General features: G+C 37.2%; 3 protein-coding genes and 1 non-coding gene across 4 annotated transcripts in view; all 4 read left to right on the top strand.

The window, feature by feature from the left end:
- LOC134848390 (thimet oligopeptidase-like) overlaps positions 1-25,183 on the top strand; it is a 197,417-nt gene extending 172,234 nt beyond the window's left edge. Inside the window, exons 2-13 of the mRNA XM_063865802.1 lie at positions 7,979-8,064; positions 10,065-10,197; positions 11,052-11,268; positions 12,102-12,290; positions 12,715-12,926; positions 13,944-14,216; positions 14,979-15,120; positions 15,380-15,532; positions 15,874-15,991; positions 16,196-16,412; positions 17,617-17,763; positions 24,477-25,183. Coding sequence (XP_063721872.1) covers positions 7,991-8,064; positions 10,065-10,197; positions 11,052-11,268; positions 12,102-12,290; positions 12,715-12,926; positions 13,944-14,216; positions 14,979-15,120; positions 15,380-15,532; positions 15,874-15,991; positions 16,196-16,412; positions 17,617-17,763; positions 24,477-24,668 — 2,067 coding nt within the window. The 5' untranslated portion in view covers positions 7,979-7,990 and the 3' untranslated portion in view covers positions 24,669-25,183. The remainder of the gene's footprint in view (positions 1-7,978; positions 8,065-10,064; positions 10,198-11,051; positions 11,269-12,101; positions 12,291-12,714; positions 12,927-13,943; positions 14,217-14,978; positions 15,121-15,379; positions 15,533-15,873; positions 15,992-16,195; positions 16,413-17,616; positions 17,764-24,476) is intronic.
- Positions 1,406-3,057, top strand: LOC134847827 (zinc transporter Slc39a7-like). The gene has a single exon (XM_063865052.1). The coding sequence runs from the start codon at positions 1,415-1,417 to the stop codon at positions 2,795-2,797; it is 1,383 nt and encodes a 460-aa protein (XP_063721122.1). The 5' UTR covers positions 1,406-1,414; the 3' UTR covers positions 2,798-3,057.
- Positions 3,164-3,457, top strand: LOC134848757 (UPF0729 protein CG18508-like). The gene has a single exon (XM_063866269.1). It carries the CDS (start codon positions 3,164-3,166, stop codon positions 3,455-3,457), a length of 294 nt encoding a protein of 97 aa, XP_063722339.1.
- On the top strand, positions 17,875-17,947 carry Trnar-ucg (transfer RNA arginine (anticodon UCG)). The gene has a single exon. It is a non-coding gene; the product is annotated as a tRNA-Arg (tRNA).
- Positions 25,184-26,220: the final 1,037 nt, after the last annotated feature.

Genomic DNA, 26,220 nt, shown 5'->3' with positions numbered 1-26,220 from the left:
AAGTTTCTGGTTATAAACATCCCTTAAAAGAATGATATCCTAGAGGACATAAACGGAAAATGCCCAAAATGCTATAGAAGGGCGACTTTCAGACCAAGGGCAGTGGAATGTGAGGATTGTTTGAATTGATATCATAACGATTGTGGTGGTTTTTCGGATAAAAATTACATAGGCATATCAGAAAATTTCGGTTCTGCGAATTGTGCAATGAGAGGCGTGAATGTGAGCTGACGATAACAGGTTTGAAGCTTTTCCTACGATATGCAGACGATATTTTAAGGACTTTTAAAAGCGACGCTAGCGTGGTATTGCAAGCTGCCAACAAATTGCACCCTAACTTACAATTCACACATGAAACACAGAATGAGAACATTGCCCTGGTTTTTTTAGACATTAATTTAAAAGTAGATGGCAACAAGCAAGTTAAACGTGGAGGTTACCAAAACCCAACGAAAACTGGTTCGCTTCTAAAAGTCAGAAGTTGCGCAACACTGCAGTAAAAGAGAATTATAATAGAGGGCACGGTGCACAGGATTTTTAAGAGCACATCAACATGGGAACCTAACCATGAAGCAATTATGATCAATAGACAGCAACGGAAGGCCAATCAGTACCCAGAGGATTTGTGGGATGAATTCAGGAGAAGAGAGCTAATTTTTAGATTTGTCCAAAAATATTTTTGGCTCAGAATATCCTACATGTCAATATAAAAATTTTAAATGTGTAAAAGTTAGTATAAGGAAAAGCTAAGTAAGATTTAAAAGCTCAGAAAATTAAGGAAAATTAAAGACTAATAAATTCTTACGTAATAATGGTCTTTTTTGGTGTTTTAACGTCTGTAAATCATTTAATATCAATTTTTTAAACCTGACGATGGGCATAGTTCCGAAAACGTTCAATTTCACATTTTAATAGTTTCTCTTCTGATTTTTACAATAAACTTATTTAAATGATAAAATGTTTTTTTTTAATGTTTCCATTTTTTGTTTTTCTATTCATTTACCTACAGAAATTGTTTTCCAGTTAGCCTATTTGACTATGACTCTCGAATCTACCTAGTTTATATTTTTTTTGTTCTGATCTTACTATTACAACACAGAAAAAATGAAACTAATATAAAAAAATGTTATTTATTTAAAGACAGGTCGAACATTCTGTGCTTTTTGCGCTGTAATCGGTTTTTCTTGTTATGCCTACCTTTCTTTCAACAGAATCCATTCAACGTTTTCGTTAAATACAATATCTTTGATTTGTGGCATTTTTTATATTGCAAGTGGTGCGAAGCCCAGCTTCGCCACTGTGTTTAATTATATTGAAAAGTGCACAACCGTACCTAAACGGAAGGGCCCCTCTTATAATTTACTTTTTTTTTATAAAGTGCTGCATGCAATAGAACCCGTTATTTTATAGAAATATGCGGGAATTGTTGCTGCTGTGCGTGCTGGTCGCTCAAATAAGTCACGTCGCACCACATGAGGGTCATCATCACGAGGATGAAGAAGGTTCTATGAACGCTGCGAAGTTCCGATATTCAAAGCAAGCTAATACCGGAGCTGATCACGGACACCATCATCATGACCATGACCACGGGCATCATCATGACCATGACCACGGGCATCATCATCATCATGACCAAGACCACAAACACCATGACCACGGGCACCATCATCAAGACCATGACCACGGGCACCATAATCATGACCACGGACACCGTGAGCACGGGCAACAAAAACATAATTCGTTTAAATATGACCAAGATTTGTGGATACAGGCTTTAGGCTCAACTGCACTCATAAGCGCAGCTCCATTTTTTATACTCTTCTTTATCCCATTGCAAAGTAATGATGCCCAATATCAGCCTTTATTGAAGGTTCTTTTGAGCTTTGCCAGTGGAGGACTTTTAGGAGATGCTTTTCTACATCTTATTCCACATGCAGTTGAGTATCAGAACCATCACGTTAGTAATGATCATGGGCATCATCATGGACATGATCACAGTCATGGTCACTCACACGGAGGTGGACACGCTCACGTACATGATTTAACAATTTGGCTCTCAGTCATCGGAGGTTTTGCTCTATTTCTTTTGATCGAAAAATTTGTTCGTTTGTGCAATGGAGGCGAACACAGCCATTCACATGGAAATTCACATGCGCATTCTCATGGAAATGGGAAAGAAAATAAAGGACATGGAAAAGATAAACCTGCAAAGAAAGCCAAAACCAGCGACTCAGAAAAAAGTTCAGAAGATGTTCCAGACAAAAGTAAGAGCAAGAAGAAGCCGGAACCATCTAGAGGTAAAATGAGCAAAGAGTCCAAGGAAGAGGAATCTGATTGTCATCAAGAGGTGAAAGTATCAGGCTACCTTAATCTAGTGGCTGACTTCACTCACAATTTCACAGATGGCTTAACAATCGCAACCTCCTACCTTTTGGGACCTCAAGTTGGAGTTGTGTCTACGGTGACAATTCTATTCCACGAAATCCCACATGAAATTGGGGACTTCTCGATTTTGATCCAGTCGGGGTTCAGCAAGCGCAAGGCTATAATGATGCAGCTTCTGACAGCTGTTGGAGCTTTGTCTGGAACCTTGATCGGACTGCTCGCACAGGGATTAGGAGACGAGTTCATTAATTTGTACATTCTTCCATTCACAGCCGGTGGTTTTATCTACATAGCAACTGTTTCTGTAATTCCAGAGCTTCTGGAGGAGTCAAGATTTGTTCCAACTATTGTCCAGTTGATTGCAATGGTATTGGGGGTATATTTGATGGTCGTGATATCATGGTATGAGTAATGTTTTAAAAACAGGTGCTTATAACGAACATTTTACTTATAAAGGCTGAATATGTACATTTGGAATTAACTTGGAAAAATGGAGTATCAAAAATATAAACATCTCGTTGCTTCATTAAATGTTGAATTGATATGCTCGGTAGTTTTGTTATAGGTTAATGCGCTTCAATTTACAACTGATCGGTTATTTATATTATGTTTATAAAAAGCTTTTGAAGTTTCAATTTGTGCCAAGAATGCGTAATAAGAAGTATGGTTGAAGTCGTCAATTTTTCCGTAGACATATAAATTTTTAAAGCCCAAAAGGGAGATTCTGAAATTTTTAGGCTTGGTGTGATCAATAGTTTTTTTCAGATTTGGTGTGACAATGGTTTGTGTTCCTTGTATTTTCATTCCACTCATTCTGTATATATTCCATAAGTTCATCAGACCCTACTTGATGCCATGGCTTGAAAAGATGGGAATTGTCAAGGCACCTGAAGACGACTCGAAAAGAGCTGATTACAAACAAGTGTGTGAAGGAGGTGTCTGCAAGCTGGTAAGAACAGATTGCTCCAACTCTAAAAACGCAACAGAAGATGGTAAAGAGGCAAACGAAGAAAGCAACGTTACAGCTACCTCAGAAGTTGAAGCAACTGGAGACGCTAAAAAAGATCAATGATTAAAGATTATTTAGTTTTAATTTGCTTTAAAATTTCCAAATTGTACTTATGTTTCCCTTAGATTAATCATTTAAAACTTCAATCAGTTTTTCAGTTTACTGTTTTTCGTTGAAAAGCTGAATCTTGGAATATTGTTTAATTAGTTACTTGAAATTGACCGGTGTCAGATTTGCAAGCGGAAAACAGGTGATCAGACAGGTCCATAAGCAGTCAAATGTGATACTCGAGTCTGATACTCGGCACACCTTTACATTTTCTCAAGAAACCCGAATCGCCTTACGGGTTGCAAAGGACAATATTTGAAAAATGTCAAATTTTGCCAAAGCGAAACAAGACTAGTCGGTAGCAATGTGCAACAAAAACTTATTGACTTTTTTGACATTTCCAAAGTATTCGGCTGAAAGTATACTTCGTAAGTATTGCTCTCATTGTTTTTTTTTTAAATTTTGTCGCATTTTATACATGGCAATGCTTGTCTTGTATTACGCGTTTTTTACACTTTGCAAGCATGTGTTATAGTACAAACTTTCTTTTTTTTCCAACCTAAGTCGCAAATATTGTTGCGACTTTTGTTGCGGAGACTAAGTCGCAATTTTGTTGCGACTTAAAGCAACAATATTTGCTGCGTCTGATTTGCTGCATCGAATTGGCAATAAGGTATTTTGATATTTTGTTGCACCTTTGAAATTTAGTTGAATCTTTACAGCTTATTGATAATATGTGCTTTGACATTCGAATAGTTGTAAATTTACACAGTTGATGCATTTTAATTCATCAAGTGAACCGAAGAGAATTATTTTTTTTTCAAACAACATGACAATGATAAAATCTCGATTTCCAAAATTTTCTTACTCAATATATCTCGCAATTTTTGAAATGCATAATTTAAACATAGTGTGGTTTTATCATTTGCGATTTTTTACATGCAAAATTGTATCTTTTTGTATTTGATGCTACTTTTGCTGCATCGAATTGCCAGTTTATTAGCATATGTAGCTGCAGTATTGGTGGCTAGTTTTGGGGATTTTAAGCATCCGTGGCTGAATAGTTTGTGAGACTCAAATTTGCTTAGTCGCAGATTTTTGCTAATTAGAGTTTTTGCTAAGTCTCGAGTTTTTGCAAATTCGAGGCTTATTTTTACTGTTTCTTATTTCGCTTGATAGAGCTGCTTTTTGGTCGTGTTCTCGCAAGTGTTTGCGGAGCGAAGCACAGCTTCGCCTCTGTGTTTTTAATTTCGTTTCACGTTTTGTTCAGCTTACTTCGATTTTGAGGCTTTTTATACAGGCTATTATAGCTTTTTCTACATTATCTGAAAGATATCAATGTCCATTGCACCAAATATTAATGAAGTCGCTCTAAGTTGAAATCGTTCAATAAAAATGAAATTGCTCACTTTGCCAGTTTGATTAAAAATTGCGATAATTTTAGACGCCTTTTAACCATGTTTCTCAACTTGTACTGCAGGTCGCAGATTAAACCGACCCATAAGTATCTAAAATTGTTTGCAAATTGATTCTTGCGAAATTAAGTACATCTACAATCAGATGAAAACTAATTGCGAAAATGCTGTGGAATTTTGCAGCCCGTTTGCAGGAGCCAATGATCCTGTATTGACGCTTACTTGTGTTTTGCTTGAAAACAAAATTTGGAAAAATACCGAGTTTTCGTATGCCCTTTTTATGCATTAGTGTCTGTCTAGCTGCATTTTTTTCAAAATGAAGCGTTTTGCTATTTTTTTGCTTCCTGATTTATGGATTTTTTTTGATATCTGCCTCATTTTTATTTCAATCGAATATGATTTTTGAATTCCTTGGCATCGGTGAAAATCCGTATTGTAAAATGCGATAATCATAATCATTCCAAGTTTTTTTTTAATCAAATCGAAATTTTACAAATTTGTAAATTTACCATGTCTGATTATGAGTTTTTTTTCAATTTTTTATTGTTTTTTTTAATATTCGAACAGTTTCAGTTTATGTTATATTGACTTAGTCAACCTATTTTGCGTAATTTCGAGGGCGTAGTATATCCGTTTGGGTTTATGTATTTCAGTTTGAATGGGTCGTAAAAAACTTCTAAATTAAATGAAAATTTGTTTGACAACAATTTTGTTTTTGGCTCAACAGTTTTCGACCCCAAGTTTGTTTGCCTCTGTTGCCGCTCGTAATTGGTTTCCATTTTCTAAGGGTTGCTTATGAACTTCATCTGATACAAATATAAAGTTTTTGTAGCTGTATTTTTTGAAATTTTGTCAAGTATTTTTTTCCAATATAATTTTTCAGAAATTTTTTCTTCTATTGTCTTTTTTTTTCATTCCTTATTTTGCAATGTGTTTTTTGCATCGCAAGTGTTGCGAAGCTCCGCTTTGCTTCTGTGTCTAAATTTTTTGCCCAATTATTTTCTCCTAAATGATTTCGGCTTATATTTTATTGGCTGTTTAACCTAGTTTTGGGTCGTTCGAGGGAAAAATGATTTGTATACTTTCCTCCGGATCGCAAAAAACGGATTTTATAGTTCAAAGTTTTTCATGACATTTCTTCGTTGCTTCTTCGTTTCCTGTCTGCTAGCTTGCAATGAAATTTTTGTGGTATCGCAAGTGATGCGAAGCTCCCCTTTGACTCTGTGTGTAATGTTTGAATCGTTTAATTAAATGAATAGTTTAATTAAATGAATAGTTTAATTAAGCTAATCGTAATTTTCGTTCATTTACACATTCGATCTACCACGTTATCAAATCGGAATATAGACTTTTTTCGGGTAAGGAACTAGTTCAACAAAATCAGTTAGCATGTCTCTTCTGATGGAATGTCTGGAAATCAATTTTTTGAGCATGTCTGAGTTTTAAATAGCCACTTAGTTATAATTTTTGTTGTTGCCTTCAATACAACTTTAATTTTCTTTTTTTTTGCTGATTGTTCTCGTGTTTTTTCACTTTTGTTTTCTTCGGATTAAATGGTTTCTATTGGCAATCTATCTGTTTTTCGACTCAAAATTAGTCGTATCAAAGCCAAAATAATTTTACTGCATTTATGCTCTTGAAGGGGGTTGTGAAAAGTTCAAGATTTCTTATAGCTAGTTTTTGCAGCAATTTTTTTCGGGTCATTTGTCTAGCCAAGTGTTGTCTGTCCAGGAATCGTTTGATCAATGCTATTTTTCAATAGCTATTTCATACTGGCAATTGTTTTTCTCAGTATTTTTCGTGAAAATCAACCACCAAAATCAATCAATACAAAAATCGATATTTCATTTTTTCTCTGAGTCAGTGACTTTTGTCGTAATTTTTTTTCGTTTATCTGCCGTTCTTTTTTTTGACGTATCGCAAGTGGGTTGAATCTCCTCTTCGTCTCTGTGTTGCGCTTGTTTTTCAAGTATTTTTTTAAACTGTCAATTCGCTTGTTTTTTCTTTATATAACAGGGTATCTGGATGCTAAATATTGTTATCTTCATGCTTTTTTTTGGAGTTCCAATATCATGTACATGAATGCTGAAAGAAAGTGGATCTAATATGAATCCCTATGAAGCTCGATTGTTGAATTTATAGGCTGATTGAACATTTTGCAGGCATGCTTTTTTAATCGGTTTTTAGTTAGGATTTAAGAAGCTCACGAACTGTTCCTCGAAATGGTTGAAATCTTATATAAGTTTTAGAGTAACTGTATTAAATATTTTTCTAAGATCTGATTATGCACTGTGTTATTGTGGTCATTGATTGCACATTTAGGTGAATCTCCTCTATCATGGTTATTGTAGTATCAACTGCAATTCTTTGATCTGAATTCAAAATGGTCCAATGTTAAATTCTGATGTCTTTGTTAGATATTTACTCATTTTTATAAATGATTCGCTTAAAAATTTACACTATCATACTAGTAGGGAAATTGCATAACTATAGGGGTACTGTTCATTACCTTCCTGAAAAATCGTTCAATTTAGCAGTGTTGGAAAAGTCAGAAATAGTTGTCGTTCGAAACATTTTTTTGATGTTTGTTAAAATCGGGTGCTAATTGGGAAAATTAATGTTCCAAATTGCTTTGAGGCTAAGTTTTGGGTCTAAATGAAGCATTGTGAATGAGAAACATCCCTTTGTGTTTCACAGTGAGTTTGTAAAAATTTTAAAAAACTAGACGGCTTAAGTTTTGATTGTTTTCGAGGTGCAAATTTGCCTCAATGTAGTTATTGTTGTCGTGATGAGTAACAAATTTCATCCATTCTTCGATCTAAAGACTTGATAAATTAAAAAAATAAATACTCTTGTTTCAAAGCTAGAAAAACATTTTGGAAATTTCTGTTGAGTTCGAAGGGCTGTACTGTAAAATGTTATATCAGTTGACTGATCTGACATAAATGCTCACCACGCTACTGTAATTCGTATGCACCAGTGATGGATATTTTTGTTTGTTCGTTTTTTTTCTGATCATACAAGACGGACGGACCTAAGGGGGAATTTTCAACGAAAAAGAACTCTGTATGGCATTAAAGTTGTGCTCCTTAATCACTGGTTGCTGTGCTGGTTTCAGATTGCTTGATTTCAAATGATTTTTGCTTGGACGCGCATGATAAAATTTGTACCATACTTAGGTCAGTCAATGCAACGGAAAAGATTGATGTGAGTTGAAAATTTTAATCTCTGGGGTTGAAGTGATTTTTGGGGAATTTGCAATCCTCGAAATAGGACTACCTATACCTCAAATTTACGGAATTGTATTATTTATGGACGGGTTATGGGAGCAGATGGAGGACTTTTACGGCATTTAGTTTTAGCCGACCAACCCTGAAACTTTTCTTAAGGCGCCTTTGGCGCAAATTAGTACGCAATTTAGGGATAGATGCAGGCCGATAATTTTTTCGCCCCGGCCGAAAAAAATGCCAGGTTTTTAAAGATTGCCTGTGGCGCAAAAACTCTGACAAAAGAGAGTCCTAAATGTTTTGGTAGAGCTCGGATATTCAAGTTGGTCGACCCACACAAATGATTCACCCCTGGAATTGAGCTTCCCCGCGAGATAATAGAAAATGAGCCAGCAAATAGAAGTTTTTTTACAAGGAAATGCAAAGGGACGCAGATTTCTTAATTTTTTTTTGTGTTGATTGCACTTAGCGTTCTTTTTACACTGTCTTGTAATCGGGAACTAGACTTTTTTTAGTAAACAATTTTTCATCCATTTGTAAGAAATTGTGAAGGTGGTTAATTAGCGAACTTTAGAAACTTCGAGGCTTCTCCCTCTTGGCCTAGAGGAAGCGTGCTTGCCTGTGTACCCTAATGCCTGTTAGTTGCCACATCGGTGAATGTGGAATGTTCTTGCGTTGTCAGAACTTTTCATCGTAGATGCAAGTATTTTTGATTTAGTCCTGTAATTTGTAAAAAAAAAAAGCTCTGACGAATGTTTTCCTTCTCGTTTTTTTGCTTAATTTTTTTTGGCCTGAATGGTTTTGGCTGATGCTTTATTAGCTTTGTTAGCTTATTTTTTGTGTCACTGTTTAAGCAAAAAAAAATCATTGATTTTTTTGAATCATTAGGGTACTTGTCTTGCAAGATATCAAAAGTTTTTAGACTGTTTTGTTCAAAACTTTTAATGACACAATTTTTAGGGCGTCTTCTTGTTTTCGATTCGATAGGAGTCTTACGACGTGTTGGCAGCTTAGTTGCCGCTCGGTTATTGCTAAAAGCTTATTTAGTATTAGTTGTTAAGAGTTTATTTAACATTGGTTGTGTTTTGTATATTGTGATGTTGACCGTTTTTTGGTTTTTTTTTTACTTTTCTCGAAAACTAAATGCCAAATCTGATATCAAGGTTTTCAATGAAATAACAGATTGCCAAAAGCCTACCTGTTTAACCGGTTCTGCTCTAGTTATTTGAGAAAAAAGTAATGGCCTTAAAAAAGTTTTTGGAAACTTTTTGGCTTTACTCGAAAACTACCCTGCCAATTCTTAGGTTAAGTATTCAATCTTCTCTGCTTGAGTTACCACGGCCTTGTTTTTGCAGACGAAAGCTTTGAAACTTGGAAAGCCGTTTTTTGAAACTGTTTGACTTTTCTTAAAACTTCCCTATCAAATTTGAGATGAAGTTCAATCGAAAGAACCGGTTGCGAGAATTTTTCCTGCAGAAGTGGCGCGACTCTAAGTTTTTTAAAATAAATGTTATTTATCTAAAAATATACATTCTATCTTATCACTTATTTTGTTAAAGAAACAATTAAGGTTTTGAGCAAAGTCCAATTTTTGAAATTACTTTTAAAACTTTTTTTACATTTTCTTAATGTTCGTGTTGTATCGCAAGTGCTGTAAGCTCTGCGTTACCTCTGTGTCAACAAATGAAGTCAGAGTATAGGTTTTTAGTGAGTGCTGATTTAAAATTGTTTCGGACACTAAATCCACCGCAACTAATGACTCGCGTTTTTTGAAAGATTTTTTTTGCCAAAAGGTTTGCACATTGTTTGGCAAAATGTCAGAGAAGGATAGACATCCAGAAATGCACTTGCACTTGAAAATTAGACAGCTAGTGTGTGGCGGTAACTTAGTCATTCAAGTGAGGATTGCCGCTGTTGCTGTTATCTTTTGATTGCCATTATTTAGATAAATTTTCTTTTCAGATGCTTTTCTCTTTTCAGGTCAATGGCTGCTGTTGCAAATATCCGCCTCAATTTTAACCTCTCTGCCCAGGAAATTGCCACTTTGTGCGATGAAGTCATAGCAACAGACAAGAAAGTTCTAGATGAAGTGGCAGCATTGCCCACAGACAAGGTCAGTTAAGGTCATGATTTCATCCTTAAGTTATATTCTGACCTTGTGACGCCGAAACTCAAACCGAAATTTCGGATTGTCGAAATTGCTGTTCAAGAGGCAAACGAGCAATGACAAGCGATTGCGCTTTTTCAGGGACCTCAATTTTTTGGCTGACTTCAAGCTCAATTTTTATGAAAAACTTTCGTTCAACTACGAAAAAAGCATTTTGGAGTGTTTTGGTCACAATTTAATCGAATGTAACAAATTTTAATCGAATTTAGTTGAAACAGTAACACAAATGTTTGACATTTTTTGACAAGAAAATCAAGTGTGACTTGAAGTTGAAAATCTGCGTAGGTCCCGATTATCTCCACGTAGGTTTTCGGGAAAATAATTGCTTATAGTATCCTTCGAATGCACATTTTGACAACTCAATTAATGAGTTTTTTTTTTCTATAATGCAGTTGTTATCAATAATTTAAACCTATATGTGTCGAAACTGAAAATAAGCCTGCAGAAATTTAGGTACAAGCGTGAGAGAGGGTCCCGAATCACACTATTTTAAGCAAATACGGCAACTATTTCAAGCAAAGACTGCAGTAATAACTAATTCAATATGCGCCAGTGGGTCGTATCAAAGCTATTTCTCCAACATAATTAACCTGCCTCATTTGCACAAACTTATTCGATACTTTAATTGAAATCGCCGATGCAAAAAACTAGAACAACTTCCAAAAAAACTAGAGGCATTTATTTAAATTAGGGAGCCGTTAATTTTCTTGGGACCCCTCTATCATACTTGTACTGGCGGGGTTAAAACACTATGGAGCTGTTTTTGAAATTTTTTGACGGGTGACGTTCAATTTTGATAGTTGACTGAGGACTCGGTGCTGCTTCGTCTGTCTGACCATTCTGCCAAGCAGTACCCTATAGAGAACAACTTGGAGTTCCTGCACCACGTGCACCCCTCGGAGGAGATCAGAAATGCGAGCACGGAGGCAGACAAGAAACTGAGTGAGCACAGCGTGGAAATGCAGATGAGGAAAGACGTGTTCGACAGTCTCCAATCATTCCACAAGTCCGAAATCGGTAAATTAGATTGAGTTCATAAAGAAGCGACAGTAAGGAGACTAAGGTCTAAGGTGAGGCAACAATTGTGAGCCCTGAAAAAATAGCTTGTTGTTCATAACCAGGGACATTTTTAGCCGATCTTAACGTTACTGAATTTCTCTGAGTAAAACAGTAAAACTTGATTGTTAAGACTATGATTTATTTTGTTTATCTTATTTGGACTGTTTGAACAGACCTTCTCTGGTAATTTTGACCAAGTCGTAGGAAGGAACTTGTATTCGGTTGTTTTTGCCCGCGGAAAGACAACCATGTACCACTTAAAACGGTCCTAACAAGTCGAATGTCGTATCATTTTGAGCCATTTCAGTCGTAGTTCGACCTGCATTGAAACATTCGGTGTCGAAAAGATGTTCCATCACCCCCAGGTGTTTGACCACCTGACAACCCTAAGAGTTTCCTTTGATATTATTTTACGGCATCCATTTGTTGCTTTGGAGCAATTATGCACTAATTTTTAGACGGAAACACGCAATTCATAGTGGAAAGCTACCAAAAAGCTACCAAACAGTTTGGATAACCGTCTTTGTATGATTGGGTAACGGTCTTTGTACTAGTGAAATAAATTACTTGTCATGAATCACGCTAGAAGATAATTTCGTCAAGTAATGTTGCTTAATTTTTATGTTCATTTTGTCAATTTCCCAATAATTAGCGCTCCAAAAACTTGCTCTAAAAACGAAAACTTCTATCGTTTTTTAAAAGTTTTTTTTTGCGCAGATAAAATTGATGGGGGAATGTTCGGTGGCACTTTCGAATCAGCAACTGGCTATTCTCGTTTGTTCTATTGACAGGCTCTAAACTAGAAGGAGAGTCGAAGCGGTACATAGAGCGACTGGTGAAAAGTGGACTGCGCAGTGGACTCCACTTAGATGAGGCTGTGAGACAGGAGATCAAGGCCATCAAGAAGAGACTCAGTGACATATCCATTGACTTCCAGAAGAACGTGAACGAAGAGAACACCACATTCTTGCTAACTAAAGGTCACCAATTAATTTGCGGTATAGTTTTTGTGGGCATGAAATGAAATTAAAAAAACTGGAAATTGAAAGTAATAGCGAAAGAATGAATCGTGGAGTATTTATCAGTTTTCTCGACGTTGAAAAGCACTTGAATCTTATTGCAAAATTGTTTTGCGCAATCGGCAAGAATAACGGAGTCCATCTTCGCTGCCATTATGTGTCCGTCAGTTTAACGATCTAGTTAATCATACTAAGATACACGGGAGGACAAGTATGGTACTTTGGTGGGAGGACGAATTCATTGGTTCGAATCTTTGGGCAGACGATAAGTTTTCCGCTACTTCTATTAATTCGCTAATTTTGGTATAAAATAGAATATCGAATTTATTATTAACTTTTTGTTCGCATGTGTATACGAATAGTGCATTTCGCTTGTTCATTGCAGAGCAGCTGCAGGGTCTACCAGCCGACTTCTTAGAAGGTAGAAAAGAAGGAGACAAGTTTAGAATCAGTCTCAAGTATCCCGACTACTTCCCAGTGCAGAAGAAGTGTGTGCTGCCTGAGACTAGGAAGTTGCTAGAGACTGCATTCAACTCGAGGTGCAAAGATTTGAATGCGAAGCTGTTGGAGGAGTCTGTGCAACTAAGAGCCAAACAGGTTAGTTATCGGTTTTATATCGATCAGTTAAAATTTTATGTGAGAAAATCCTTCTTCGAAAAGTTCCTCTTTTAATTAATGTGGGAAAATCCCTGAAGTATGGAATCCCCAAAAATTCGGTATGCCAACCGGAGATGGTTTTTCAAAAATTTGGAAGATTTAAAGTTGATCATCAGTAGTTCATTGCGGACAGTTCAAAAGACGTTGATTGCTTGAAAAATTTTGGGCATCGGTCATGCAAAAACTCTCCCTTATATATGATAAAAAGGTAATCTAAGTGGCTGTGAAGTGATTTTACATCCCCCGCTCAATCTGGTTGGTAGTTTGAGGCCGACTTTTGTTAATAACTAGGCAAGAGTGTCAGCTTAGTGTATTGTTAAGAACCTTTTTTTACACTAGCATCAGCTTAATGTATTGTTAAGAACCTTCTTTTTTTAGTCAAGCTCTTTTACAGCTTTTTGATAGCATGTGCTTTGACATTCGAATGTTAATAAGTTAATACAGTTGATGCATTTTAAATTCATCAAATGAACCGAAAAAAGTTAGTTTCTGGAATCCGCGGCAACTCCTCCCTTCTCTGTATCCAATACAAAGAAGGGAGGAGTTGCCGCGGATTCCAGAACCGAGCCTCAATTCCTTTGATCTTTTTAAAGTTGAATTCCAGGGGCCTAATACGTAAAAATTGATGCGGAATCTGCTGGTTTTTTTACGAAGCGCGGGGCTCGTTAGTGAAATAACGTCTGCGAGTCTGTGAAACAACCAAAAAATGCAGTTACTCAAAATGTTGTTTGCAACAGTGGTTCTCGGCATTGACTGCAACAGCTCTTTTGTTTTTTCTCGGGGCAACAATTTTCGCAAGTTTGGTACAAATTGAAAAAGAGATGAACTGAGCTGAATAATTCAAACCTTCAGCTTTTAGAAGCTGTTTGTAATTTCATAAATCTATACAAAGATCCCTTACTCTACATATTATCATTAAACCTCGTGCCCTCGTTATTTTTACCTGTTTATTTTTAGGCTGCTCTATTAGGTTACCAGCACCACGCAGATTACATACTGGAACTGCGTATGGCCAAGAATCAGAAGACAGTGGCTGATTTCTTAGAGGATCTGGCCACTAAGTTGAAGCCCTCTTTCAGCAAAGAGATGGAACAGTATTTGAAGTACAAAGAGGAAGATGCGAAGGAGTTCGGCTTCGAGAATGACGGCAAAGTGAACATGTGGGACTTCAGGTTTTACATGAACAAATTGTCTGAGAGAATGTACAGCGTGGACCACGAGAAGCTAAAGGCAAGTCGCAATTGTAGTTTTTGAAGTATTCTTTTTAAGAGTAATGAACGTAGTGAAGACTCTTATATGGTTCTTTGTGAATTTGTTTTGTTTTTCTTTTTCCAGGAAAAAGTCCTAAAATGCTCTAATAACTACAGATGTGCATTCATACATATCAAAGCAGTTTTGAAAGCACTTAGGTATATGTGCACTTTTTGGTTCCAATTGAAATTCATCTGCTAAAAGTTCCGTAAATAGCACTCTCCAAATACGAACGTGGAAATGGCGCAAAAAAACGAACAATTTCTAGTTTTGAATGCGGAATTTAATTTTTAGGTTTCCAGCGGAATAAAAATTTTACCTGTTGAATCAGTTTTCTCAAGTTGGGTTAATGTTATCAAAAAAGCAAATTCAAAGAGCTTAAAGGGCATTATTTTTTTCTTTGAAATTCGAAAGTTGAGATTTTTTCCAACAGAGTCAGTGTTTTTTTTTTCTGTTTACTTCCGTTCATTACTCTTCTCCAACTGTCAGCTGGTTATAATTAAAAAATTCTCATCATAAATTGTTCTAGATAATCAGAGAACTTAAGGGGCAATTTTGAGATTTTTCAAAAAAACAAGTCAGTATTTTTTTCTTGCTTTCATTGACTCTTTTCCAACTGTCTTTTGTCTCCTTTCAGTCTCCTGGAAAGAGGTGAAGCTGAAAATGTCAAAAAATACAGTTTTAAGTTTTTGAACAGAGTAAAATATTTTCGGATATGAAAAGAGAAAGTGTTTGCTGCAGGAATACTTCCCAGTGGATGTGGTGACAGAGGGATTACTTGACATCTACCAACAGTTACTCCACCTCAAGTTCCACCTCATCAAAGATGGTCACACCTGGCACCCGGAAGTAGCGCTCTACGAGGTCACTGACGCAGACACAGGTAAGAGACATTGGGGGCTGGCCTACCATAGAGAGCGCTTTGAAATGACTTTCTGCCTCTGACGGGATCGAACACCAGACCTGGAATAAGTTATGAACTATTTGTCCAGTATTCTCGAAGTAGGTTATATTTTTATGGATTCTGAATCATGATATGGAAATATATTGGTAGTTCCGAATTCCTTACACTTGAAGACGAGATGATAGTTTGAAACTATTAACCTGAAGAAGGCAACCTATAGTTTGAAAGTTGATCCTAGGTGAGACTATGGGACATTTCTACTTGGACCTCTACCCTAGAGATGGAAAGTTTAGTCACGCGGCAGTGTTCGGACTCCAATGCTACGCAAAGTTCTCCGACGGCACAACGCAGTATCCCGCGTGTGCTATGGTGGCAAACTTTCCTAAGGCAAGTAAATATGATTAACTCTTTCTCAGATGGACTGTCTTTTTTCGAATGTTGGGGAAAATTCTTCAATAGATACGATAAGAGGATGTTTCGCTATTGTGAAACTAAGATTGTTTTTTTCTTTAAAAAAGAAACTAAACCCAATACACCAAATAAGACTATTCTGCTTTGAATATAAAACTAGAAGTTTGCCATTTTTGTTTTTAGGAGTGATAATTTTAAGCTATTTTTTTGCTCCCTTAAGAAAATAACAAAAAGGCGAGATTGTGCTGGGACTCGAACCATCACTCTATCTATTGAACTACGGGTTGTGCGGAAAAATTGATTCACTTGTTAAACAGGCAGTAGGAGACAACCCGGCTCTGTTCGATCATGACGACGTGGAGACCTTCTTCCACGAATTTGGTCACGTGATGCACCAAATCTGTGCACGTAGCAAGTACTCAATCTTCGCAGGCACCAGGTACTAATATACTTGAGAGTTATAAGAACTTGAAAGTAACTTCTTTTTCTATCATACAGGTCTTTTTTAAAGAGATGATGATAACATCCAAGTGTGATACGCTAGTTTTTAGATGAGCAAACCTGCAAGTTTGTAGTGCCACTTAGCATGAAAAGTTGAAACCTTATTGTTACTTAGTTTGAATGATGAAGTTAATGACTGCAGGGTGGAGCGGGATTTCGTGGAAGCCCCCTCCCAGATGCTGGAGAACTGGGTGTGGCACGAGGAGCCTGTGAAGAGGCTGTCCAAGCACTACAAGGATGGATCCCCCATTCCAGATGAGCTGTTGCAGAAGCTGGCTGCTTCGAGGAAGGCCAATGCGGGAATCTTCAACCTGAGACAAGTGATGCTGTCGGCGTTTGATCAGAACATACACACCAAGGTATATTTCATTGGATATATATTAAGGCATGTAGTACATACCCATCAAGGCAACTGTTTTTAAATAGTAAGACTAAGACACATTTCCAGGCAAATAAGTTTTTGTCTCTCAGGGCGGACTTAAAAAATCGGATATCTTGGAATGGCCGGGAATCGCGAAAGCTTGCGAAAGTCTTCGAAATAGTTTAGTGGTCGTCTAAAACCTTTTTCGATTTTTCCCCAAAAAGTTTGCGATGCAGAAAATTTCATAAATTTGACCATTTCAGGGTTGCGGTAGAGCAATTGGCTCACCTTAAAGAGTGTCGAGAAAATTATTTTTCCAATCCACCTTTAAAAAAATTCGGATGAATCACGCCACTGGATGAATCAAAAAGATCATGATTATCCTTAAAGGTTGTGTGTGAGTAATAATTTTATGACAAAGGTCCGGCCGATTTGAGCAATTCTAGCTTCACTGCTGATTGTATTGGTAGGAGTTCACTCGGATCTACTTAACAATCTCCCCCCCTAGTGTATCTACTAAAGAATCTCCACCCCTGTAAATCTCCACCATGATCCGTGCTCGTTGCTTGAGGGTGAAGCAACATTACCCAGCCCAGAAAAATAACCAAAAAAAAAAAAAATAAAAAAAAAAAAAAATAGCATGTAGTTCTTAAGCAAGGGCACAACAGCGGTTCGCCGTGATGAGCTGTACAGCTCTTGTGTTGGTCCATTCCCCCGTGGATAAATGGTCTTAAAAATAAAAACAGTAAATTCGCACTAGAGCGTTATGTAAATTCGAGTTTTGCTGCATTCTGATTGGTCGAAAATTCACTGCAAGTAATCTTCTTAAAAATCCCCCCCCCCTTCTTGAAAGGGGGTGGGATTGTAAAGTAGATCCGTTCACTCAATCGATGTATCAGCAATCCGAAAACGAGCACCCCAGATCAGTAAACATAAATTCTACGTTTTTATATAATCATTCAATTACATAGTCACATGAAGTCTCAGATTTGTAGAAAAAGTCGTATTTCTTTCGCAAAACAAATTTACATGAACCTGTACAACAATATTTAGTCTGTCATTTTAGCTCAGCAAAGATCAATTGTATGAGTCTTTGAAAAAGTAATTGAAATAATTTTTTTCATAATTGGACTTATTGGATCTGTTGAAGAACTGATGCATCGGTTTAGTGAACACGAACACATCCCGTTTTTATTTTGCAGGCCCAGTCGGACGTGGCTGTTGACTACAGTGCAGTGTGTGAGAGTATCATGGGAGTGAGTGCCACTCCAGGCACATGCATGCCTGCCTCATTCGAACACGTCATAGACGGATACGATGCACAGTACTATGGATACCTCTGGTCTGAGGTACGTATCACTGTCACAGGAATTTCAAAAGCATGAATTAGAATGCAGAGTATTCAGTATTCATCGTTGTGCGTAATTTATATTGGTTTCGCTAAGTGTCTACGTACTCAGGGCCGCATGGCCTAACGGATAAGGCGTCTGACTTCGAATCAGAAGATTGGGGGTTCGAATCCCTCTGTGGTCGGCTTTTTATTGTTATCATATTGTCACCTAAAACGTTTTTAACATGGTAATTTATGCAAAAAAAAAACACGTTAAACACAAATTGAGTTTTAAAATTCCTCGGAACTTGTAAGTTTTCCATAGGTGAGTTCGAGCATTGACGCCGCTCTAATCTAGCTCTGGAGGAAATAGCAGTGGCCTAATCGAGCAATTTTTTCGATGAAATATGAAAAAACGAGTCGTTTTTAATATTTCATCGAAAAAATTGCTCGACTAGGCCGCTGCTATTTTCTCCAGAGCTAGATTAGAGCGGCGTTCCTCAATTCTCGAACTCACCTATGGAAAACTTCCAAGTTCCGAGGGATTTGAAAACTCAAATTTGTGTTTAACGTGTTTTTTTTTTTGTAAACGACTGCATTTGAATTGAAGGTACTACTATAATAAGAGTGGTCCCTTGAAAATAACCAGGTCTCTTGGGAATCAAACACATAGGGCTGAAATATTAATTAATTATGTTAATTATGATTTCGCCATTCAGAAAGATGTCGCAGTATATTTTCAAACAAATTGTGGGTCTTATGCACAAAACGGCCCAAAATAGTATTTCTTCATCTTGATCCTAAGTGAATATATGGTTGAATCTGATTGGTTCATTAGCCAATCAAATGCAAACAACATTGTCCGGCCTTTCAATTAAAAGCAGATAAAATTACTGGCCGAATTGACCTAAACGGAAGAATTTTTTTCACGTTGAAACCATTTTACTGAACTTTTTTCTTCGGGTATAATTACACAAAAAAAAAACATGAAATTAGTTAGGTCTTATGCGTTAAACGGCCCAAAATTAGGAAAATAGTCAGAAATTTTATTTCAAATTGAAAACACGTAATCAACATACAATTACTTCAGTTATTACATATTATACGAGCCAATCAGAATTAAACTCAGTTATCAATCGAAATGGCTGACCGAGTTGCTCGAACTTGATTGGCTAATATTAGTCAATCAGGATCAGTTTCAGTTTTAGCTTTATTTTGCTTCAATTTTGATTTTTGAGCCGTTTAACGCATAAGACCCAATTAGTTTTATTATTTGACTAAGATTCACTTTCTCAATTACTTCGGCTAATATTTTTTTCTGGAACAGTTGATTGACTTGCCTGATTAATTTATAGTTAATTTACAAACAAACTAGTTTTCAAAATTATAACATGCGAAATGCATGGTGGACCTGTCTATCATACAGGGGTTTCGCAAAAGGTATGGCCATATAATGGGGTTTCCACCCTACATTATGCCATAATCGTCCTTCTTTCCCTCCATTATTTCCATAATCGCTCAGGTAAAAATAAATAATGGCCATTATGGGGTTTTATTCGGTCCATAATTTTGAATGAAAAATCAAGAACAAATTATTCAATTTTACAATTTTTTGAAACGAGTTTAGCATTCCAAAGCTCTTTATTGACTTTTAAGAAAAGAGTAGACTCAAGGTGACGTAGAGTCATGCTTTTTCGAAGCGATCCAAGTTTGAGTTTTGCTCTGCTGAAAAGTCGCTCACAACTGTTTGACGTACCTGGAATCCACTCCATAGGCAAACAAATGAGTTTGTTTGTATTTTTAACGCAGAATTTTTTCAACAAAATCTAGTTTTTGACTTCGGCGTTGGTGTTTCTTGCACCGGACGTTCCAAACTTCGAACGATGTTTTTTCACCAGATGTCAGGTCCAAAAAATTTTCCTTCGATACATTTCACGATTTCATTCTCAAAATCCGTAGACTGTACAATAGCCGTTTTTTTTGATAATGCTCCATCGAGGGAAAACGCAAATAAGACCCTCCAGAATTTGCTGAATTTTTGCCAATGTCATTCCAGTTTCAGCTTGAAAAACTTTTGTGACATTATTGATTTTATCAAGGTTTTGGTAGAAAACATCGAGTTCTGGTTTTTCTTCATCGCTCAGTAGTAGGGGCATAATATCGAGATCAGTAGTTGGGAGAAATTCTTTTGTTTTTCGATAACGTTCAATCATTTCGAAAGCCGATGACCACCTGACATCATATCTGATTATTGCGCCCAAGTGTTTTTTCTTCAGGACACCATTTCTTTCAATTGACCTCATTTTGACCATCGCATATCAACAAGAACTTTTCTGGAAGTATACCTTTATTTTCTGTTCAACTTTTCCTGTTATTTTCACCAAATAACACACAAGCAATTCAGCGGTGAAAACTTGCAAGTTTGTGTTCTGACGTGTCAACTCGGGTTCGCAAAAATTGAATGGGTGATTATCCATAATCGTCCACTCAAGTCACTTGTAAATTGTCATGCCTTTTTTACTGACCTCTGTTGAATGCAGTTTCATCTGTCTGCTTTTCGATGCTTAAATTTCTTTATAATCTTCATGAGCAGTTGTAATATGGCTCTTCAGGTTTGTAACACCTTAATTTGCAGCTTGTTTGCGTTCAACACCACAGGAACATTGATATTCATCGCCTTGTAACTGCCTGAAAAACAAATCAACAATTTCTTGGTTTGAACCAGGCATAATCTGAAGAACAGTTTACAAACTCGGTTCGAACAAAGCAAAACCACGCTGGCTCAATGCGAACAATACAACAAGTGCTCGCGGTTTTTGTTTTGCAGATGCACGCGTTTGCACGCTAACTATTTGTTTTACTTAATCGGGTTACGTCATCCCTAAATTATGGCCATAATCGAAGGCAGTTCCATACATAATGGCCATACTTTTTGTCCTTTCCCTCCATTTTTTATGACCATAATGGGCCTTTTTGCGGAAGCCCTGCTATCATAGTTGATTTTTCGAGGGACCGGGACCACTCTATCATAGTAGTGCCGAATTTAAAGCTCAAATTGTTAAAAAGATTGTGGCGCTCCGGTAGTGATGGTGCGCAGCAATCATATGATTGCTGGCTCAAATCGCACGTGCCCTTCAGTTTGTGAGGCGAGCTCTTACAACTGAGTCATAGCTTAAAGGGCGCTGAATACATGCGCTCATGTCAACCTAAAATAATTAACCTCCGTGTTAGGCCTTTGGGCTGGTTGACTAAAAAAATAATAATATTAAAAAATTAACATGTTAAAAAGATTGTGGCGCTCCAGTAGTGATGGTGCGCAGCAATCATATGATTGCTGGCTCAAAATTTTCCCTCAACATTTTAAGGTGGGCGGTTGACTAAAAAATAATAATATTAAAAAATTAACATGTTTAAAAGAATGTGGTGCTCCGGTAGTGATGGTGCGCAGCAATCATATGATTGCTGGCTCAAATTTTCCCTCTCAACATTTTAAGGTGGAAAATTCTCAAAATCGAATTTTGATGACAAATAAGCCAATCCAGTTATGGTTGTTAAACCGTAAAATAAGTTGAAGTGTGTATATTTCTTCATAGAAACAATATAGTATTACAATTATTAACCTGAAAGTTTCTGACTCAACATAAGGTTTCTGACTCTGAAACTGGAATGCCATTGGCAAAAATTCGGTACATTCTGGATAGTCTTATTCCCTGTGGCTCTGACTGGTAGGATGTTTCCAATAGAAGTAGCTGAATTAAACTGATGTATCATCTTTTGAATTGTGCGTGTCCCAGCACAGACAAAAATGTATGCCTGGAACCATTGTCCAAGGTTGTGTGTTACAAGGGAAATATCCATCATGTTACCCAAATATCCATCATGATACCCGCTTCGGCTTCCTTGAAAAAATTCTAAATGGCAATCAACACCCTCCAAATCCATTATATCGTCCAGAAATTGCATGTGTTCTCTCCTTAGATTGGTTAGTCCAAATTCAGCCGGCAAAATAATTAAAATATGAAAGTACACCACCCTTGCATGTTCAGTGGCTTCTTGAAGTAAGAGCAAATCTTGTCCGCTTCGGCTTCCTAGAAAAAATTCTAAATGGCCAATCAACACCATACAATCCATTATATCGTCCAGGAATAGCATAGCATGTCTTCTCTCGTTAGATTGGTTTGTCCAAGTTCAGCCGGCAAAGTAATTAAAATATGAAAATACACCCTTGCATGTTCAGTGGCTTCTTGAAGTAAGAGCAAATCTTGTCCGCTTCGGCTTCCTAGAAAAAATTCTAAATGGCCAATCAACACCATACAATCCATTATATCGTCCAGGAATAGCATAGCATGTCTTCTCTCGTTAGATTGGTTAGTCCAAATTCAGCCGGCAAAATAATTAAAATATGAAAGTACACCACCCTTGCATGTTCAGTGGCTTCTTGAAGTAAGAGCAAATCTTGTCCGCTTCGGCTTCCTAGAAAAAATTCTAAATGGCCAATCAACACCATACAATCCATTATATCGTCCAGGAATAGCATAGCATGTCTTCTCTCGTTAGATTGGTTTGTCCAAGTTCAGCCGGCAAAGTAATTAAAATATGAAAATACACCCTTGCATGTTCAGTGGCTTCTTGAAGTAAGAGCAAATCTTGTCCGCTTCGGCTTCCTAGAAAAAATTCTAAATGGCCAATCAACACCATACAATCCATTATATCGTCCAGGAATAGCATAGCATGTCTTCTCTCGTTAGATTGGTTAGTCCAAATTCAGCCGGCAAAATAATTAAAATATGAAAGTACACCACCCTTGCATGTTCAGTGGCTTCTTGAAGTAAGAGCAAATCTTGTCCGCTTCGGCTTCCTAGAAAAAATTCTAAATGGCCAATCAACACCATACAATCCATTATATCGTCCAGGAATAGCATAGCATGTCTTCTCTCGTTAGATTGGTTTGTCCAAGTTCAGCCGGCAAAATAATTAAAATATGAAAATACACCCTTGCATGTTCAGTGGCTTCTTGAAGTAAGAGCTAATCTTGCCTGCTTCGGCTGCCTTGAAAAAATTCTAAATGGCCAATCAACACCCTCCAATCCATTATATCGTCCAGGAATAGCATGTCTTCTCTCGTTAGTGGTTTGTCCAAATTCAGCTAGCAAAATAACTAAAATATGAAAATACTCTACCATTGCATGTTCAGTGGCTTCTTGAAGTAAGAGCAAATCTTGTCCGCTTCGGCTTCCTGGTGCAACAATTTTAGATTGTTTAGCCTTAGTTTGTTTCGGTAAATCTTGTAGGCTTCGGCTTCCTGATGCAACAGTTTTAGATTGTTTAGCCTTAGTTTGTTTCGGTAAATCTTGTCCGCTTCGGCTTCTTGATGCACCAATTTTAGATTGGTTAGCCTTAGTTTGTTTCGGTTTCTCAAGTCAAATGGTTCTGTCATTGACGACGATGGTTCTGTCCGTCGTGGCTCGGTTTCTGGACGTCCCATAGCCGCCAATTAATGCCCAGTGAAACGCGAATCCTCTTCAACACTGCTGGTCTCATAACTGCTGGTCTCATCACTGCTGGTCAATTCTTACATCTTTTTGCCCATTTCTAAGATCTTCCTGAAAGCAAATTTTTTTGATCAAATGTTTATGTATAAATTAGGCAACCAAAATACAATCTCGAAATTGGACCAGTCAAAAATTGAGACATCCGATCAGAATGACCTGAAATGCAGGTCATCAACGAATTTTTATTTGGAACAGTTCAGTGGGAAAATTGGCTGTCTTGAACGATTAGTGGTGTTAATCGTTCAATTGAACGTATTCGGAGGGGTCAATATGGATTGACGAAATAATTTTTAAAAAATTCGTTCAAAAGTAAAAACACGTCACGAACTTGAAATTTCGCGACTTCTGAAAAAGTGCGAAAATCAGAACACGATTTTCTCTGATATAAACAAGACGTATAACAGATATAGTGAATGACAGAAACTATAGTCAACGATATTCACGGAAGAACCCGCTGAGTTGTAACGATTCCCGAAAATCAGGAGGACTATTGGGAGGATTTTGCTACCCTTCCTGGTCAACAACAAGACAGCTCTTCTTTCGGATTCAGGAATTCGGAAGGGTCTCGGGGAAAGACTGTGAACTGATTTTTAACAACTTTTAGCTTCCCGGAATGGCCTGAATTGAATTTAATTTAACATCAGATTCATTTTCAGATAATGAGAAGCTAGTATGACAGGAAGCCCCGTTAGGGAGTTGGGCTCCTAAAAGCAACTGATATGCTAGTTATTAAGTAGGAAAGTGTCATGTTTGAGTCCGATAGCGCTATTAAACAAATGGGAACAATGTTTCCGGAGATAAAAAAGCGAACATTTTTTTTTCCCAGGGAATCATGTGTTTTTTAAAGACAAATATCATATTTCTATCTATGCTATTTTTTTGTACAGTACTTTGCTAGGTACAAGTTTGATAGTTAGGTCACTAAAATTAAAATGGGTCCCTGATGAAAAGATTTTAGGCCTTAATATCTTCGAAAACATGGCTAGCATTTGTTTACTTGATTTTTTGAAGTTGTCACAATAATTGCGGGACCCATCTTTCATACTTGCTTTCTTGTCGAACCCAACTATCATACTTGTACCCTCTGCTATTACAGTACGTGTGCTGTTACTATCATGATGGCTAAAAAACAATAGCCGTCAACAAACTGATCGAGATGGGGATTTGTATTTCTGTTCAGGTATACTCGGCCGACATGTTTGCCTCTCGCTTTGGCAAGGAGGGAGTGCTTAACCCAGACACTGGACTGAGCTACAGAAAGTGCATTCTGCAACCAGGAGGATCCAAGGACGCCATAGACATGCTCAGAGATTTTCTGGGTCGGGAACCGAATTCGACTGCATTCCTGAAGGAAAAGGGACTCCTGGTCTAATACATGTAGCTAAGACCCTATTAATCCAGAAAATGAAGACTCGTAATGGTTTACTCACAACAATCTAGAAGCTTAGCCTTTACGTCGGTTGGCCCTCGAACATCGCCAGGGATCCGGGATTCTTGTTTATTACAACCTAATTATCGTGTCTTATCAGAATCATTTTGTCTGAGTGATTCTGATTCTGCGCAACCTGGCTCTTGAAAACTATTATCATACCGTTTTTTAAAACATCGCAGCAAGTTTTGCTGTTCTTCATTGTGCCAAAGATGAGTGCTAAAAATCGGAATAGCGAAGTTGGCGTGGTAAAATTTTCTTATATCAACTGTGCTTTTCAATGCTACAACCTGATGTGCTTCATTTTATCATACGGCGGATTTTAAATTCATTCTTTATTGTTTCCATATTAGCTACTTTGCTTTGAATGCACCCTGTAAATAAGTTTGTTATTGTAAATACACTTGTTTATGTCGGCTATACCAAATTAAATAATCCAAAAAAGTGTTAATGCGAAACTTTCTTTTTCCTAAAATCCTAAAACTTGTTATACCGACTCCTAGAATTCCAAAATATTTTTCCAAAATACTCTTAGTCTTTGAAAATTTAACGTGTTTCGGTAGAAAATATATCGTCCGATTTTGATTCTATTCTAAAAGCTGCTTAAAATCTGGATGCAGTTTCAAACAGGCAAGATGTTTGGTTGATGTTGCTTCCAAACCAAAATTATTGGCCGCATATTCCGGCTCCCAGTCAAGTCCGTACAAGTCACTTCCGCGCCTAATCATTTCCGCCCCGAAAACCCAGTCACTTAAATTAATTCTGTGCGCAATACTGTTAACTCGCGTCTTGCACTCATGTTGACTCCATAAATGTTTTCGTTTCATATTAATTTTTTGTTTGATAATGTATATCGAAGCAAAATAAAGGGAATAGTTTTGAGCGGAAATGACAGCTTTTGGGGCAGAAATGACTGGGTTTTCGGGGCGGTAAAAACTGCTTTTGTGGCAGAAATGACTGGGTTTTTGGGGCGGAAGTGTCTGGGGGCGGAAATGACTTCTTTTGGGCCTGATATTACTGGGTTTGTGGGGCGGAAATGACTTGATGGATGTCATTCTATTTTGGATGTCATATGGCTTAAAGATGAAATTTGAGTTTTTAAAAATGACAGCTGCGGTGATGAAATTTTGCAAAATAAGATCTTTTTAATGTCAAGGAAATTACCATGAGCCTAGAATGAACGTGAATCTAAATCTTGAAGCATAAGTTTCAATTCGTTTTTAGATATTGACAATGTTGTCCCAAGTTTCCAGAAGGGCACTTCTGTCCAAGGGAAAGAACTGTTCAGCAGTGTCTAAGAGGGGAATGGCGTACGTAGACGGAACAAACGAGACACTCCCCTTCAACACCCGAAGCAAGTGGGGACTGGTGGCCAAGGCGTGCACCTTCTGTGCCCTAAGCTCAATTGTCCCATGTTTTATCCTGGGATGGCAAACTTACAAGTCCAGAAGGGCCTAATCATTGACAGATTCTTATAATTTTCACGAACCGAAAA

The sequence above is a fragment of the Symsagittifera roscoffensis genome, chromosome 6, assembly GCF_963678635.1.
Source record: "Symsagittifera roscoffensis chromosome 6, txSymRosc1.1, whole genome shotgun sequence".
Lineage (NCBI taxonomy): Eukaryota > Metazoa > Xenacoelomorpha > Acoela > Convolutidae > Symsagittifera > Symsagittifera roscoffensis.
This window is presented reverse-complemented; position numbering and strand designations above follow the sequence as displayed.